Below are 18,688 nucleotides of genomic sequence, written 5' to 3'. Positions count from 1 at the left end.
TCTTGCCAGCAGTTAGTGATTTTTTTCCAAAGAACCAACTTCTGCATTTATTGATACAGAGCCATCACACTTTTAAATTAATTCCTTCCTTATACTTCAAGTTAATTCTGTTCATTTTGGGTTGCTTAGCTCTTCACTTTTAACCTTCTTTTCTAATTTATAAGCATTTATGGCCGTACATTTTCCTCTGAGCATCACTTTAGCTATATTCTGCAAGTAGTGATATACAATTGCCTTTTAATATCCTTTCATTTATCTATCAGTGTCCAGATATTTTTTCTTCAGTATCTGAATAAGTTGTTATTAAGAGCTGTTCATTTAAAAAAACATTTGCTTGAACACAGGGAAACCACCGTGCCAGATGCCCTCTGTTCCCATAAATTAGTATGGCTCTATCCCTTAGAGCTTTTAGTTTAGTGGTGGTATGTGGGGGGTGGAGGGAAATGGCTTCAGATTTAACTTTTAAAAATATATAATTTTCAATTAAATGAAAACTGGAAGTGAATGCTAATTGTTAAGGCACTTGGTTGATCATCTGTTCCTGATACAAGACAGGATATTTAACATTCAACCAAGAAACTGAATTTCTTCATCACTGTGAATATATATATAGTACTAAGCCTTCAAACTTTGCCAGAAGAAATTTTTTGACAACACACTGTGTTTCTTAGGTGTGAGGATGCCTTAAGAAAAAATAAGAGCTTAATTGGACCAGATCAAAAGGAGTATCAAAGGGAACTAGAGAGAAACTATCATCGCCTGAAAGAGGCCCTGCAGCCTCTGATAAACAGAAAGATCCCTCAGTTATACAAGGCAGTATTACCTATCACCTGCCACAGGTATGCATATTTTTTCCGTTATTTTGGATGCGTTCAGAAAAATAAAATCTGCTTGAATTACTTAAGAGTGAATTAGTGTAACTCCTATTACATGGTTTCAGATATTGTGTCTCCCGATAAGTTTAATGAGTATAAACCCTTTATCATCTCTACCTGAATCAGACTCCAATACAAGTCAGTTCTTTCTGTAATTCAAGAATCACAAAGTACTCATACTAACCAGGCCACCACATAAGACTGGCCTCTTAAAACTATTTCTTTTAAAGTCCTGTCACATTTTCTGGTATTTTTGTGGGAGAATTCACTGGAACATATGAGGAGCTAGGTATTTATTTCTCTCAGCCCTGACAGTAAATAGTATGGAGTGTTCTAGGTTTATATTGAAACAGGTAACCCCACCGAGTATGAAGAAGGCTTCAGTGTTTTTCTCCACTTTATAAGTACAACACATGAAGTTAGAAATGGAAATAGCATGGAATTTTCTACAACTGATCCTAGTTGTACCTGAGCAGATAACTTAATACAATTTTGAGATTTCTCTAAAATTTCTTACCTTGAAAAGCTTGTTAACGTTAAATGGCACGTAAATTTCCAAGGCTGGTACTTAACATTTTACTTTCTAGTATCTGAATTCTGGAGAGGGCATGATAACTGCTAAAGGCAAACTTCTTTTTTTTTTTTTTTGCCTTTTGAAATACAAATGTATATACAGCTTGAATTATTGTGGCACCAATAGTTTACCACCCTTTTCTTTGAAGCAGTAACAGTAAAGCCATTAAATTATACTCACCTGATTAATATTTGGAAGGCCTTTGAAAATGCATTCTATAATATACTACAAAAGAAAGTTAAACTGGCTATTTGATCATCTGGGAACTAGTCCTTATTCTTCAGTAATCTCATAGTTCTATGCTTCTAGACCTTTGGAAAAAATTGTACTTTCATTCAAAAAATGTCTACTAAGTGCCTGCTGTATGTCATGCCCTTACAGGAAGCATGTAGATTATCTGAATTTATTCCACAATATACAGGGGTAGATACCAAAGGGCCTGTTTTAGATCCTTCCTCTGGCAAAATATTATTTTGCTTCCACCATCCTATACTGATGCAAGCACCCTAGGTGATTGCCTCTTAAAATTCCCAATGGGAAGCAACAGTAGTCCCCTCCACTTTTGGCTTCTCTTTGGATCATTTTGGAATTTCTGCCTTCTTGCTGCCTCTCACCCCGCCCACCAGTCTTACACTCTGATTAAGGGTATGAGGGACTGGCTCCCTGAGGCAGTGGGGCAGTTTCCTAATGCTTGTCTCTCTCTTCCAGTCTCACTGACCCTTTTCAGTGGAAAGACTACTCCTCCTGTCCGAAAGCAGCTTTCCCCTTACGCTATTATCCTGAGTTTTGCCTTTTCTATGATCTGGTTATGATCAATCCTCCAAGCTTCTCAGTTCTTAATGTTCGCAGAAAGTTTTTTGGGATTTGGAAAAGCTCTTTATTATGAACAGTATGTAGCTTCTAAGACTGCTACTTTCCCTGGAACCAAAAAAAACAAAACACACTTTCAGATTCAAAGCTGAACATGACTTTTTTGTACCTGCCCTCTCTCCTTTCCTAAAGATTATAAACCTCAGATCTTAACCTTAATAGCAGGAAGGATAAGCAAAAGAAATTAACTTAAGGATTAAGGAAAATACATTGAGGTATTGAAGAATATTATTATCTTTGCTATTAACATCTTCAGAGCTTAGAAAATAAAACTTCTTAGAATTTGAAATTTTTATTTCGCTGATTTACAAAATCTGGATTATAAGGTATTAAGATAGTGGTTCTCAGAGACCTTTTCAAGAGGTTCCTGAGTCAAATCTAATTTTCTATTAATACCAAATATTATTTGCCTTTTCAGTCATTCTTTTATGAATAGTGGTTTTCCAGAGACTACATGCAATATGATACTGTAAAAGAGAATATAGGCCTTCCATTAAGCCAGACCTTAAATATCATAAGTGTGCTACTCTCCTAAAATTTCTTGCAAGTTATTTTTAACAGTGCTTTTTATGTAATCGGTTATTTTCTAAAATAATTTGAGTTTTTCTTAGTTTTAATTTCTAATATGGTAGCTGTAATCCATATAATCAAAAGCTTCCTGGGGTCTGAGAACTACTCATTTAAGACTTAGAATTTAACATTTTAAATAAAAAATACCTGCCCTTTCCCTTTTAACAACCATACACAAAAATATCTTTTCCTGAAACCTCTCCCATTATCCCGTAGTTCCTTGTTTTATTTCTCATAATATCTAATTCATTTATTGGACAAGTGAATAAATGATCAATGCACATGGTAAAATGGTTACTGTAATTTACCTTTAATCTATAGAAAAGTCTATGAGCCAGAATAAAAGCAGAGTAACTTGAAAAGTTACTAACAGCTTTGGTGCTAAAAGTTTTGAAGTTATTTTCTGATGGCAAAACTTTTGAGGTAACTGGCAGAAAAAGTAAAACCTAGTTTAAAGAAATGTGCAAAAACTTTTCACTTATATCCTTTCATTTTCTTCCCAGAGATTCCTTCAGTCGAATGAGCCTGCGCAAAATGGATCTCTAAAATTTAAACAGACTGTTTTATTCATTTGAAAAGAGCCACATATTCAACATTGAGTGTGAAAAGAGCTATTGAAAATAAGACTTGGGACTTAATTCTGGAAATTATAGCATTAATTTACTCAATGAAGAATGCAGTGGCCAAAACAATGATCAAATGCAGATTGTTGAAGTTTGAGAATCATGGCTATGGCTTCTAATGTTCTGGTAATATGCTGTTATCTTTTTAAAGACATTTTAATGACTTAAAGGTACACTATACGTTTACCATTATTTATACCATAGCTAATGTTAAATTTATTTACTTTAAGTTTGTACTTTTTAATTTATATTACCATTTATAGATTCATTTTGGAACGATGTTAAATGTAGTAATGCTTATTTTAAAGGTACTATTAAATATGTGAACATTTACACTAGTTTTACTGAGTGGAACTTTAAAAAATTTCTTTATTGACAGAAGCAGAAAATAAGTTGGAGTTTAGTCAGGAACTAGTTCAAAAACAAGCAAAATGAAAATAAAAATTGATAGTCACTTTCTGCCCGAGTCCCAAATTAAATGAATAAATGGGTCAAGATATTGATAACTGGTTTGTGAAGTCTTATAACTGGTTTCTAAGCTATTTTCCATATAGATACTTCAGGGAGGGGGGCTTAGAATTGCAGAAATAACTTCACTTTACTGAGAAAGATAATACCATTGCCAGTAGCTTGATCTTTGGCTCAGCTTATTATACTAATGATGGTGGTATGAAGTTAATGATTCTTGTGTTTCAAATTAAACAAGCCTGCCATCAGTTTTTCAGTGATCTAAACTGATACCTGCTTTAAAGCTGTTACATCACCATAAAAATAACACCAAGTTACTGTTTGATTTTAATCTACCGGCTGAGTGAAGTTATATTTTTTGATACAGAAATTTTATAAACTACATGTAAAATTAGTTGTTTTAATTGAAATTAAGAACTAATTTTTAAAAACTTCATAAAAACTAATGCAAAAAATTTTTTAAAAATATATTTCAATTACTTGGCAAGTTTTTCCAAGGAAGTACATTGATGATTTCTGGAAGTGTCTTGAACAATGTTTCTTTGTGTAATATTATAGCATATAGAAATTCATTTATAACCTATTCCTTTGATCTACTGACCAGTTGCATGAATCACATAACTTACCAAATTTAACACGGTGCCTTCATTCTGCAGTTGATGTTGAAAATAAGATCTCCAAAACATCTGATTCTCCTAAGCACATAGGTGATCAGAGCACAGAGGTGAGGTGTTGGTGATATTTGCCTCCCTCCAGCCTACGCTTAAAACTGGCAATTATCTCAAATTCCACTTATCTACATCAATTCAAAGACTTAATTATGAAAAGGTTTTCTTCAGATGAATCAATAAACGTTAGACCACAAGGGGTTAACAGAGGAGACAGAAAGGTGTAACATATTTGGGACAACGGATCCAGGTGAATAAGGAAAGGCTGGAGTTAAGAATGGAAACTCAATAAAATAAAGAGGGGAAACCTACTCTCTTCCATGGGTGGGAAAGGGAGCGGTAGATGAAAGGGACAGAATATTAAATCCCTCGTTCATTTCTCATTAGGTTACGTTTATGTAAGTTTGAATAGTTTCTCACAAATCTGTGACATCAACAACTTTAATGTTTATATGTTTTTTATCATGCATTACTAATTATTTTCTGACAACCCAGAAAAGGCTTCCTCTTATTTCTTACTGAATACTTAGTAACACATCATATACTTGACTTTTCTTTACACTTTTCCTATCAGTAATCTACAGTAATTCTTAACCTTGGCTGTTTCTTGATTAGAGGCCCATGCTCTACCCTAGAACTTACGGGTACCATCAGCAGCTTATGGGTAATGTTTAGGGCTGTTTCTTTTTAAAAGTTCCACTAATGATTCTGAATGTAGAAAGAGGTAAGCACCATGACCTTCTACATCATACCATCTAGTGGAAGAATGTAAGACATTTAACTGTGTAACTGATTTATTACTCGACAGGTACTCTTATTGAAATGGAATAAAAGTATTATTTCAATAGTATATATTCTTTAAATTCTGAATATTAATACCAAAAATGTCCTTTAACAAGTCATAATAGAATTGATCACTTACCAAATTAATATGCTATATTTACAATGACAATTTAACCAAGTTTTTATGTGTGCCCAAAGTTCTCTGGTTCAGGATTCCATGAAGTTATGTCTACTCTAAAGGACAATTAAATTTTTACTGTGAACTTTTAAGTATGACAGCTTGGATGAAGCACAATTTGAATTCTCCTACTTCAAAATATCTTCATTCCAACTGTTGAAAGTATTATTATTAAAATAATGCCTGTTTATTCTCTTCTATGAATGTGTGTACAATGTGTACATTATACATATACATAGTTGAGAACCCAGCTATATTTATGTTAAAAATATGCAAGTAAAAAAATCGAGTGTTTGTACAGTTTTTAAGCATTTTACATTTTATTGACCTTTTTGATTTTTAAGAAAAGTTAAAACTTAAGGTCACACCTCTAAGTCTGCTGTACTGTATATAGGTTGTGCAGAATAAGACTATGAAGAGATACAAATTAGTCCATGCCCAAAAAGACTTACTAAAGAATAGTCTTCATAAATACATATAAAATTCTTGTGAAGATAGGGCTGTCCAGGTTTTCTGAGACCCTTTCAAAGTGATCCAAGGCACAAAATCTACACCATTGTGAATACACACACACACTCCAGGCTTTGTGCCTCTAATACAACCCATCAGATTTGGCTTCATGACTTCAAAAACTAAACGTACTGAAATGATACTCTGCTTGTTAGCTGAAAAACCACAGGACCTATAAATATTATGTAGATAATTACTCCAAAATATGGAGATACAAATACAAGCACTTTATTTTAAAAAGCAAACACAAAAAGGTGTAAATTCAAAAGTGTTTAAATGCTTCCACTTCAGATAATTAAGAACCTATACAAGTTTGTTCCCAGAAGCTAATACATCACTAGTCTCTACTAAGGAGAATGAGTTCTAAAAATTAACATGGTTTCAATAATTCAAATTTCACTATATAAAAACCGAGAGAGACCAATAATATACAATAGCTTCAAAAGAAAAGCTACTTTTTGATGTAATCAACTTGACTGATGTTTGTCTGATCTGTTTATATACACAAGGAAAATACCCTCACTATAGTTTCTTATAAAATAGCAAATAAGGAGTAGATGTAGGAGATGTAGAAGGGGAAAGAGAATTCAGAAAGTCCTTCTCTTCAGTAACTTTCACTTCAGAATCATCAAAAAGCAACCATTTCCCCTCATACTCCTTTAGGCTTTGCACTGCACATGAAATTTTATTCTCAAATCCACTGATGTTAACGCCTGTTTGGTCACCGGACTCCTTGTTTCCATCAGATTCATGGGTCCCGTTAGTAATGTTAGCCTCCAAATTTCTGTTTTCAGCAAATGCTGTACTGGCACCTTTATCAGGATTAGATACTTTATTGTATAGCTCATAATCAGCTTTGCTCTTTTGTCCTCCAAGAAGTCCAATAGCTTCTGCATTTTTTTTGTTCAAAACTTTACTTGGCTGTGTGTTTCCACTGACTCTAACTGACGCTTCATCATCATAATTTTCAGCCACACCCCTTGCTTCCTCCTCATTCGGTGGTTCTGGCTTACCCGTTTCACACAGTTGGTCAACCACAAAATTTTCCTTATCTAGTTCTAGACTGCTAAGGTCTGTGACTTTAACAGAAGCAGTGTAGTGCCCGCTACTGATTGTAATACCACTGTGCATCACTACTGCAAATAATCCATAGCTGTCGTTGGTTGGCTTTGTACTCCATTCTTCCAGTGACAATTTAAGAGGCGTCAGTAAAGGAGTGTTGATCTTGGAAAGTCCACCACCATAACAATCAAACCTTTTGGAGGGGAAAAAAAAAAGGTTTTCTGCAATTCTACTTTATATATTTTCACAGTTTTATACCCAATGTCAAACCATGTAAAAATCTAAATGAACCCTTAATATTTAGTATTCCTATGGTATGAATAAACACAAAACAATACAAAGACCCCAATTTTACATACTTAAAATATTTACACACAAAATAAAAAAGCTGAAAAAAGTGCTAATATTCAGGTGTTTCTGTGAAGGCTATATGGTATTTTCCCCTTTTATTATTCCCCCTAATTTTGAGGGGAGGAGGGAGGGAAAAAGGGGGCAGAGAAGGGGAAGGGTCTAGGCAAGGAACAAACGTAAATGACCCATGGACATGGACAGCAGGGTGGGGATTGACTGTGGGAGAGGGGGAGGTGGGCGGGGCAGGGGAGAGCAATGGGGGGGAAGAGGGAACAACTGTAATAGAACAATAAAAAAAAATGGGGAAAAGAAAATGGCCTTTTTTTTTTAAAGCTACAAACCAAAATCATTTTTTATGAAGTCATTTCAATGTAAAGTCTATCTCCACCAAGATTTGGGGACAAAAATAAATAGCACTGTAGCAAAGAAAAAGTTAGACTATTTAAAATGCAATTGGCAGTTTTATACTTATTATAAAATTGCTTTTAGGTATTTAAATTTTCAACTATAGAAGAATCTCTCAAATTGTTCAAAAATTACTTTGATTTCCTGGCTTGCCTTAACACACAAATAATTTTGCCTTTTTCTCCCCTCAAGAAAATCTTGATGTATATAAAATTTGTTTTCAACTGTATCTAATAAGGAATGTAAAGATGTGTGAAGAAATCATATAATAAGTACTCAAACCAAAAGGACTTGAACTGATGCATTTTTACAGGGAAACTAGAACTTTACTAAAGCAGTCTTTATAAATTACTTCATTTCAGTAGTTTGTATTACACTATTTTGAGCAAAACTTATGTAGCAGCTCATTTTCTTCATATAGCTTTTATTTATAATACTCACTCTAAGCCACTAGCAGCAAAACACTTCAAATGAATGGTTATAACTTCAGGCATTTTGTCAAACAAAAGACTTCGTTCAGCTTCAGTATAATGATGGCAATTTTCACAGAAATATTTATCTTCTCCTACAATCCTCTCCACTGAAGCAAATTGTGAAATTGCCCATCTCAGGGTCTTCATTTCTGTTTTTGGCTCTGGGGAAACTAAGAGAATCATTTCACAAGTGAAAAATCTATCAAACATTTAAAAATTAAACCATAATGTTCCACATTCAATTAGCATGCAGTTTCAACTGAGTAATCCTTCCAATAATAACTAAAGACACTTCTTCGTAGTTTCAGAAACTCTTATAAATTATTGTAAGTGCACCCTCAACAGTGCACATGTCTTTTAAATATTTGTATTTGGTCAGCCAAAAAACATTTAGATGATAGAGACAGGAAAAACATGACAAACCTAGTCTCTGACTCAGTGTGAGAGACTTTATATTTAATAGCGAAAGTCCAACATCTGAACAGGTAAACCAGTCTCATGATCATTTCCCCTAACATTTCCATACTTTTTGTGTTTATACCAGGCAAAAGAATAGTTCAAATATTGTGTTCACAAAAATATCCTCAGTAGCTCTGAGAAATTCAGGTACCCAAATGTTAACTTATCAAAGCATTTCATTTTCTCATTACACTCTACAAATCAAAATAAAAGATTTAAGTTTTCCAAAAGCCAATTATTAAGTGAAGCTAAGATTTTATTATAAGCAGAAAAAATTTATTATACCGAAGACACTAAGAGACAACTTCTCAATAATTATACAGGCTACTATTAGTTCTTGATTGAAGAAAACTATAATTATTCCATGGTCCTTACAAAAACTCCAATTGTGCTTACTTTCAGAATTCTCCTCTACTTTGGAAAGCTCATCTTCTTGTACTGGCACACTGATGTCTTGGAAATCTTCTCTTCTTTCTGTTAAACTTTCGCATTCTAAACAACGAGTCCTTAATACCAACTGACCTTGAAATAATTTCTCTACTAGCTCAAAACCAATGTGCTCTGTGCCTATAACAAAAACAGGAAAATAAGTCTATACATATTAGTTTTTCAGCATAGCCCAAGTAACCAATATTCATTGAAAGCATGCAAATCTCAACTTGCTTATTAGCATTAAGAGGTGACTTATTCATGAAATATAAAGTCCCTGCAAAGACAGAATACGAATTACTGTTCTCTCTTAAAAAAAAAAAAAAAAAGGTCACAACTGTGTCTTCATAATTCCTTTCCCAAAAACACCCCACTGCACTATAACCCCAAAATAAGAATGACACTTTTGGTAAAACAATAACCACATCTATACTACGTATTTTCCTTGAGATCTGCAGATCTGGAAGAAACCAGGTAAAAATCCAGTTCAAGTACAGTGCAATTACTTAGTTCTTCACTTTAAAACTGCATTTAACTAAACACAATACCATTCATGAGTTTATGGCAAATATTGCTTATGTAAGGGCTATTTATCCTTTTTCCATTAAAATGTATTGAATTCTCTTAGTTTATAAACCATAAACTGACATTACCTTTAGACTGACATTTACACACACACACAAACACAAACACATCCAAGAACAGTGCTTAAAACACCCCAGTTTGCAGTGTTAAATTTCTTTTAAAACAAAGTAAAACTCTAGCCAGATTTATACTGTACATGTATCTAGGAAGAGAAATTTCAATTCTACAACTGTTAGTCTGCCTACCTATCAATATCTAAGAATAAAGTATACTGACCTTTGTTTATGGGCTTAACTTCATTATCATTAATGGGCTTAATATTATTCCCTGGAGATTCAAGTCCACAACTATTAGTTGTGTTATCATTTTCACACTTCCCAGAGTCCTCTTCAAGATCATATTCATTATCTTTAGATTGTTCTTTAGGTCCTTGATTTGTTATTTTCCCCAGACTACAGAATTTAGAAAGAATGCTGGGTTGCTTAGTTGCAGACTTTAACCAGTTTACTTTAACTTTTGATTTCTTCTGTGATGATCTCGCACTCTCATTTTCAGAAATGTGGCTAGCCATTAATTTAGGGGGAAGCTCTAATGTATCACCTGTAGCTTTTCTTTTTGATCTGGTTTGTCTCTGGTTCTCTTCCAATGACTGGTGTTCCTTGGGTACCTTAATTTTTTTCTTCGTGTTACCAAATTCAGTGTCACTTTTCCTTTTCCCATTTCCTTTTGGGGGTTTTTCTTTACAGTCTTCAGGGTGCCTCACACTGTCCATCTCTATGCTGTTAACAGCATTAATTTCTTCTTTCTGATGAGGTTTTTCTTCTATCTTGTTAGATAGCTCTGCAAAATCTTTTTCTTCTTTTTTTAGGAGTTGGCATGTTTCTTGAATATTTCCCAAAATACACTGTAATACTTCCTGTGCATCATGCTGTAGATATCCTTCATACATAGGGTTGAGTTCCCTATAAATAAAAATTTCCATTTCATGTACACTAGTGTTAAAGACATAATACAAAAAAATAACTTTCTATATAGAAATGAATTCACACTTATAGGGATATCTATAAATCTAAAAACATTTATTCAGCTACTAATGTAAAACTTACCTAAACTTGTAACTAAAAGTAAAAATAAATTTTACCTTATTTTCATTATCACAAATACTTTGATCCTCTTCTGAATATATTATTAATAGCTAACATGTAGAGTGTTTGCCACATACCAAGCTTATTCAAATGTTTTTTATATTGCATGTATAACTCTCACAGTAACCCCATGAAATGGGTATTATTATTATCACCACTATTTACAGATAAGGTAACTTGCCCAAGATACAAAGCTAGGATTCAAACCTGCTCTTAGCCACCATGCTACACTGCCTCTTAACAAATACATAGCACTGCATTACACCCAGGTCTATTACTAAACCGAATGATTAGATAATTTTTAAAAGACTTAACCTATAACATTTTAAATAAAGCTACTTTATAGATAGGATAAAGTTTTATTTTTTTAAGACAATACTACAAAGACCTAAATCCAGTTAACTAATAGTTCTCTTCTAAGCACACACAACAAAAATAGAATATTTGGAATTTAGTTCTCATGCATAATACATTTTGAATATAGATCTATAATTCAAATATATTTTGGGACTTCAGAACTTTTCAGATTAAAAGACAATATGGCACATAGGTAATAAAATATATACCACTAACACGGTAAGAGTTAGTATCCCTTAAGACATATTACTATTTCTATAGGAAAAAATGGATATTCACATTACAGATAAATATGAATAAAGACTATAAATAACCATATAAATTGGACTTAATGAGTTTAATACCAAACTTAAGAAAAAGTTTTCCAGTTTCTGGAGTCTCTGGGATATTAAGGATTATAAATCTGTAGTTTCTATTTTCCTTACCCTTTACTACATCATTTGTTCATGTATCACTCTCCTCTAAAGAAAGCAGTAAGTAGCTAAATTGAAATCCTAAAATGATATTATAGGCTATACCTGAGTGTGTTAAGCAGTCGCCTTGGCTGAGTGGCAAGTTCATCAGTATATTTCTCTGGATTTAAGAGAAAACTAGCCTGAAGCTGTTCAACTGAAATGATCAAGGACTGTAAACTGCATATTAGCTCATAACTTGCCAAAGAATCTTCTTTACAATTTCCCTGTCAAGAAAGAAACACACAAGTCAACATTTTTATTTATGAACAAATTAAATACCTTCCCCTTTATCTTTGTCTCACTAGACAAAACTAGCTTTTCTAAATTTAATTTCACTATAGCACTAATTTTATGGAGGTATACAAATTTTTTAAATTTTAAGGTTTTTTTGTTATTTTCTATTATGTGGATGATAATGGTTTTCTAATTATGTAAGTCAAAGGTTCCTTTATACTTACCTAAATTTTAAAGAGTCAACTGGAAAAACAATAAATGGTGGTACAAACATGATAAATTGTGATGGTGGAATTACAAATGACAATGTTTATTGATGAACAATTAGACTCGAGAAGACACTATAAAAGGGGATAATCTAGTTAGCTACCCTGAAACAATGAAAAAGAACTACCCTTTCTGACGATGTAAAATACTGAGAAATAACCCTCCTCCTCCCAAATCCTCTGTGTATCTCTTACTTTTTTATTTGGGAGCAAGTGAATTTTCATTATTTTATTTTTTATATTATTTTGTTATTTTTATTTTTTACCTTCTCTTTTTGATTGGCTTCATCTTTAAGAGCTTCTTTCTTCTTTGAAATAACATTAAATAAGTGCTTCACTCCAGATTTAAAACCAGGACAAAAATAGAGTACCTATAAAAAGAGATTGAGTGTTTACTGAACAAACAACACTCTCATGTTTTTGTTTTTGTTTTTTAAATATTTTATTTATTTATTTTTAGAGAGAGGGGAAGAGAGGGAGAAAGAGAGAGAGAGAAACTTCACTGTGTGGTTGCCTCACGCTCGCCCACAACTGGGGACCTGGCCTGCAACCCAGGCTTATGCCCTGACTGGGAATCAAACCGGTGACTCCCTTTGGTTCATAGACCGGCACTCAATCCACTGAGCCACACCAGCTAGGGCCACACTCTCATGTTTTTGTAGAGCACTTTTAAATGTGCATTACTTAAAATTCTGAGATTAAGGTTTGTATTATAAATTGTTCTCTATTTCATCATTGTAGCCCACTGTCTTTCCTCGGGCAATATTGCTCTGAGCAGATATTGCTAAGATTTATCGTTCTATGGGTGCAACATAAAACGGATATAGTTCCAAGACTAAAAATACTTATCACCATAACACCAGGAACTGGGCAGGAAAACTAAAAGTTTGGTATCTTCCACTTAACCAAGGTCTACTCAATTTGGCTCTCACAATTTTATTCAATGAATCACTTTTTCTTACCCCAAAGGAAGTTTCTAACACACAATTTAGAATCATTCTTATCTTAGCCCATTCTGATTTATTTATAATTCAAGGCAAAGACAGTATGGATAATTAAAATCCTCTAATAATCTAAAATTATTAGAAGCATTAAATGTTGTATCATTTTGCCTACTCCAGTTTTATTATACAGCAAAATTGTCAATTTACCTGAAGTATACTATTAAGATAACAAGTATTGCCGAGATTATTCAGTCCCACAAATGGTAACAAGTTTTCTCTCTTCTCACAGTTTATAGGTGAGGACTGTGCTGCAGGAACGACTTGATCACTATTAAGTATAAAGGAGGAGAAAAATATAATGAAACAGTATGTTAGAAGAACCAAAGTAGAAATATTACTTTCCCAGATTTAGTCTTTTCCCAAAAAGGTGTACGATCTGAAAAGTATATGAATTTTACTCAGATGACATTTTAACAGAAGAAATATGTACAGGTAAAAAATTAGCTATACACCCAAATGAAAATTTTACAAGCACTTTTAAAATATTACAATTAAGAAGCCTCAAAATTGATTCCATCAAGAAGCTATTAATCCCATTTTACAGAGTAGAAAATTGAGGTAGTGATTTGCTGGCCAACATGAACTTATTATTAAGTAAAGCTGACCCTCAGACATGCAGAGGGGGTTAGAGGTACTGGTGCATGGTTGAAAATTCCCCTATAGCTTTTGACTCCCCCAGAAGTTAACTACTGATAGCCTACCAGAAGCCTTACAAAAAACAAAGTCAATTAACATATTTTGTCTGTTACGTAAATTATATATTGTAGCCTTATGACAAAGTAAGCTAGAGGAAAGGAAAATGTTAAGAAAGTCGGAAGAGAAAATACACTTATGGTACTTATGAAAGGCATCCTCGTATAAATGGACCCACAATTCAAACCCATGTTGTTCAAGGATCAATTATAGTTTAACTCTTGAATAGAAACCAGGGAATAACTTGACTGACAATATTTGGGAGAGGCTGTACTATCTTAAGCAGTCTATTAATAAAAGAATTAGAGGAAAGAGTCTATGAAGAGAATTATATAGTTGTCCCTCACTTAAAAACAAATTGTTCAAGTTTATAATTCTAATACCTCACTTTAACAAACATTAGGTCATCAGAGCATTTTTATTTTATAGTTGCTAACTATTACTCTTGCACCTCAAAGTGTTTATAGGCATGAATGCTGGTAAACAAAAGCTTCACATACCACCTCCCAAACTGATTATTGGTGAATATTAGTAAATTACACATACAACCAAATCTCTAGTCATACAGCAGAGTGCCTATCTGTTGAATAGGGAGCTAGCATAGTCTCCAGCTGGAGCTACTGATGGAATTAGTATTTCATTTTGTTGTAATCTCTTTCCAGTCACTGAAGGATTTGCATCAAAAGCACCTGTTTCTAAGTTTATATTAACTATAATTTGCAATTGTACACCCCCTAGCAGGTTTGATAATTCATATATTAGATTTAGTTTAAACATCTCAGGTAACTGTCAGGTATTCTTAACAAAAAAAGAACAAGAAACAAACAACAACAAAAAAAAACGCAACGATTTCTTGACCCTTACACTAAGTGTGTCGCACTACAATCACATTTAAACTGAGAAAGTTTTAGTCAATAAATATTTCTGAGTGAATCGCACTGGCTGACACAATGTAAATGAGTTAGCATCATGGATGAGATCCTTCAGCGGAACCACCAGATTTGCAATTTCTCCTCTAAACTGCTATGCTTGTCTCACAAATGAGGAGTGTTTGCTTCTGTGAACTATCAGGTCAGAATGTCTGGAAGTATCCATCTAAGTTCACTGCTTCTTCACTGATGTGGAATTTTAAGAGCACAGAAATATACTTAAGATACCTACATTTCAGATCCTCTATATTCAGAAGCTTTTTCTTCATTTTCTTGAGAATCTGTGAAATCCAAGGCTCTCTTAGTTTCCTTTTTCTGAAAAAACTTCAAGGAAAGTCTGTTTTTCTTTGATGGACTACCTCTTGAAAGCCCATTACTTTCACTAGGTATAACACCAGGCATTTTTCTCTTCAAATCCCAAAGAGTTGACAAGTATTAATTTATATAGGGATGTTATAATCACCAATCATATCTGTTAATCACAGAAAAGGTTTCATTAATTTTCAGTTATCACCTACAGGCAATAAAATCATTTCTGAAGACAAATTTACCAAGGGATAATACTAATTAGAACTTTGTATTTGAAAACCTAATGCCTGGCAATAATAAGCACTCAATGTTCTATTGCTTGCCATTTGTCCTTAACCTTCTCACACAACAAAAAGTATCAGATAAATGGCATTTTTTTTAGCCTGCTATTAGATTAAGGGTCACATCACAGAATACCCCATTTTATTATATTTTTCATTTTTTATTGTTGTTCTATTACTGTTGTTCAGAATACCCCATTTTAGTAGACCTACAGTAGATTAAGAAGACCTTAATTTTTATTATAATTTATTAATTAATTCAGGAAGTATTGACTGAGTACCAAGTACAGAGTGGGGAAATACAGAGTGCTGAATGGGAACTCAAGAGATGCTGGAATGCCTCTTCCAAGGCCTCTTCTACTTATTGGTATGAATACATGAAATAAAAGTCTCTAAAAAGTCTCTTCAAACTATAATTTAAGTATGAGAAAAGACAATGATCTGGTGGTGTTATGCCTAAAAACTTGAGTGTAAAGTAAAAACGAAAAGTTGAGATAGTGGGCAACTTTCTGTATATAAAATTCTTATGCACTACAAACTACAATATGCTACTTATTTTCCAACTATTTGTACACTATAGGTTTAAAAAAAATGCTTTATGTAGAAAAAAAAATGACTTCATTTGCCTTTTGCTATCTTTCTTCCCAGTTTTAAAGTTAAACATTTAGATTTTTAAAAACTGGCACTATTTGTGGTGGTTACTTTATACATCAGCCCTATTTTTCATTAGCTATGTGGGGGGGAAATTATCCAAGAGAAATTACTTCAAACCCAAAAGCTCAGCAGTGACTTCCAAATACAAATACAGAATACCATGAACTAACAAAATTCACTCCAATTCCATCCTTACTAAGCATTTCACTCGTTATCTCTGATCTGCGAATTCACAGCACTTAACTGGGCAGTGAAACCACATTTTTGAGACTCAACTCAGGAATGTGGAAAATTGACCAATTTCGCCATCCGCAGTCCTCCAACTCAACTTTCTCTCCTGGACACTTAATACTACTGATGAAATGCTATCATGAACGATGAACGAGCCTTCGCGGAGTTGTCAGGAATCTCTAGGCATTAAAAAGGTTTTCCTTGGGAGCCCATTCTAATAAATGATGGAAACTAAATACTCTTAAGACAGGGTAACCGGACTTCAGTAAATAAAAGAAAAACTAATCAAGTAGCTGAGGTAACGAATTATCAATCCTAATAAGTCAATCCTCCTGCCTCCCTCAAAGCAATGATTAAATATTTACCATTAATGAGAATATAACATTTCTTGTTCCTGGCTTCTCTTAAAACTGGGGGTTGTTACATTAAAAATCATTTTCCTATAAAGTCTCAAATTTCGCAGAAAACACAACAAATCCAACAGTAAATGTTCTTGAACAAATGACAGCGTGAACTCAGTCCCGTCAATCTTAAGTTCTTCCCTTTCTAAAAAAACACGACTCAATTCCAATTTTTCAGGAAAAAATGCAAAACAAGAATAACATTCTCGACAAAGGTTTAAGACACGCGGCATTCTGAATACTTATAGAAAAATTAAACTGCGCGGTAAAATTAGCAATTACCGACACAGGACAACGTAAGAGAAAACATTTCTTCTCCCCAAACCCAAACCACGCTACGATCGCAAAAGTGAGAGATGACGAAATTGTGTTGCTGTCGGTGCCCGTCACCGCACTGGGCACGGCGGGAGGCTTGCCCGTGGCGTCCTTGGCTCACACCACAACTCCAGCCCCCAAGCCTGTGGGGTTGGCCAATTTACGCCCAAGCCGCACCTGCTTTCTCGGGTCCTGCAGGGGCAGGAGGGGCGCCCCGCCCGGTGCCGAAGGGTTCGGCTAGCAGCTCCGCAAGGGCACAGAACCGCTAAGGTCCGGTCCTGGGCGGGGTGGGGGTGGCGGAGGGTCTTGCCCGCGGAACAGACGGCAGCGTCCCGGCACCAGCCTCTCCTGCCCAGGCCCTCCTTACCTGGTCATGGCCCAAAGCGAGATCCGCGGCAGTCACGTCCGCGACTCCAACCGTAATGAGTGCGGGTGCGACAGATAAGACGTTGCTGGAGCCTGCAGAGTCGTGACACAAGAAAAAACTGGTTGGATCACCCTCCCCTCGGGGGAGTGACCATTCGCTTTCAAGAGCGGGAACCCGGGCCGCCGCTCGGTCCTGCCTTTGCGCTGACACCAACTACATCCCTAGAGTGGCGCCCGCCTGCGCCTGCCCCGGGAGGGTCAGGAGCGCAAGAAGTACTAGGGCTAGCAAAGCGCCTGAACCGCTAGGGTCTTCCCCACTCCACCACCGAGGGGAACTTGGCGCGTTTTCCTTAGTCTCAGGACCCCCGTGTTTTAGCCTCCGCCCGCGCCAGCGCCAGGACTGGAGTGGCGCCCTTCGCAAATGCCGGTTCTAGTCTCCAAGGTGCAGAGACGCGAAAGGCAAGAACTGCCTCGCGACCGCCACTAGCCCCCTGGCACACACGTGCTCAGGAACCAGCTGGAACGGTAGTTTCCCCAAGATCCTAACGGGTTCTCCCGTTTCAAACAGCGCAGGCATCGTCACGGGCAGCACGCACGGGTCCTCGCTGAAGGCGCGCGCAAGGTGCTAGAGGCCTGGCTGGCAGGCTCGAGCCTCAGAATCCTCCTATTTTTTTAACCATTAGTGCATGCAAGTTGAAGGAAAGGCGAATGGATCGGGAGACAGTACAGAGAGACGAAGGGACAGCTCCTTCCCGGAAAAAGAGCCGCCAGGTGCTCAAATCCACCAATCCGTGAACAAGCCCCCAGTCCTTGCTGCCCCCCAGCCACCGGTCAAAAGGAGCCAATCAGAAGTACCTAGACAAAAGCCAATTGAGTGGGAGGGGAAAAGAAGTCCAGCCAATACCGAGAAGAGGAAAACATTACTAACCAGTGTCACCCCAATAAATTCAGTTAAAAATGTTTTAAAAAAGGGCTCCCATCAACCACTGTTAGACATACAAAATATTTTTCAGCAGCTGTTCCCCTCCCGCTATCACTGGCGCTCAGTGCGCGCTCTCGCCGCCTACTGTTCAATCTAGCCCTTTCTTGAATATTCTACGCCACCGAGGGTGCGGTTTCCGGAGTGAGGCCCTCGCTATAAGCCCCGCCCCTTTCTCGCTTACGC

The 18,688-nt window shown here is 35.6% G+C and overlaps 2 protein-coding genes across 3 annotated transcripts in view; one reads left to right on the top strand and one right to left on the bottom strand.

The window, feature by feature from the left end:
• The window catches only part of DOCK7 (dedicator of cytokinesis 7), a 192,186-nt gene extending 188,168 nt beyond the window's left edge, over window positions 1-4,018 (top strand). Inside the window, exons 49-50 of the mRNA XM_090269555.1 lie at window positions 672-839; window positions 3,393-4,018. Of these exons, the coding sequence (XP_090125681.1) occupies window positions 672-839; window positions 3,393-3,435 (211 nt within the window). The 3' untranslated portion in view covers window positions 3,436-4,018. The remainder of the gene's footprint in view (window positions 1-671; window positions 840-3,392) is intronic.
• Window positions 4,019-5,891: 1,873 nt separating this feature from the next.
• On the bottom strand, window positions 5,892-18,053 carry USP1 (ubiquitin specific peptidase 1). 2 transcript variants are annotated; one of them, XM_090269552.1, is made up of 9 exons: window positions 17,525-18,053; window positions 15,199-15,438; window positions 13,492-13,612; window positions 12,607-12,711; window positions 11,904-12,064; window positions 10,160-10,845; window positions 9,266-9,436; window positions 8,379-8,580; window positions 5,892-7,374 (listed from the first exon to the last, which is right to left on the bottom strand). In XM_090269552.1, exons 2-9 carry the CDS (start codon window positions 15,366-15,368, stop codon window positions 6,642-6,644), a joined length of 2,349 nt encoding a protein of 782 aa, XP_090125678.1. In that variant the 5' UTR covers window positions 15,369-15,438; window positions 17,525-18,053; the 3' UTR covers window positions 5,892-6,641. The 2 variants fall into 2 exon arrangements, with proteins under 2 accessions (XP_090125678.1, XP_090125679.1); XM_090269553.1 differs by lacking the exon at window positions 15,199-15,438 and having other exon boundaries at window positions 5,893-7,374; window positions 17,525-18,048.
• Between the last annotated feature and the right edge of the window lie 635 nt (window positions 18,054-18,688).

Source organism: Furipterus horrens, unplaced genomic scaffold (genome assembly GCF_987537825.1).
Source record: "Furipterus horrens unplaced genomic scaffold, mFurHor1.1.pri manual_scaffold_3, whole genome shotgun sequence".
Taxonomy (NCBI): Eukaryota; Metazoa; Chordata; class Mammalia; order Chiroptera; family Furipteridae; genus Furipterus; species Furipterus horrens.
Note: the sequence above shows the minus strand (reverse complement) of the source record. Positions and strands in the feature narration are given on the sequence as shown.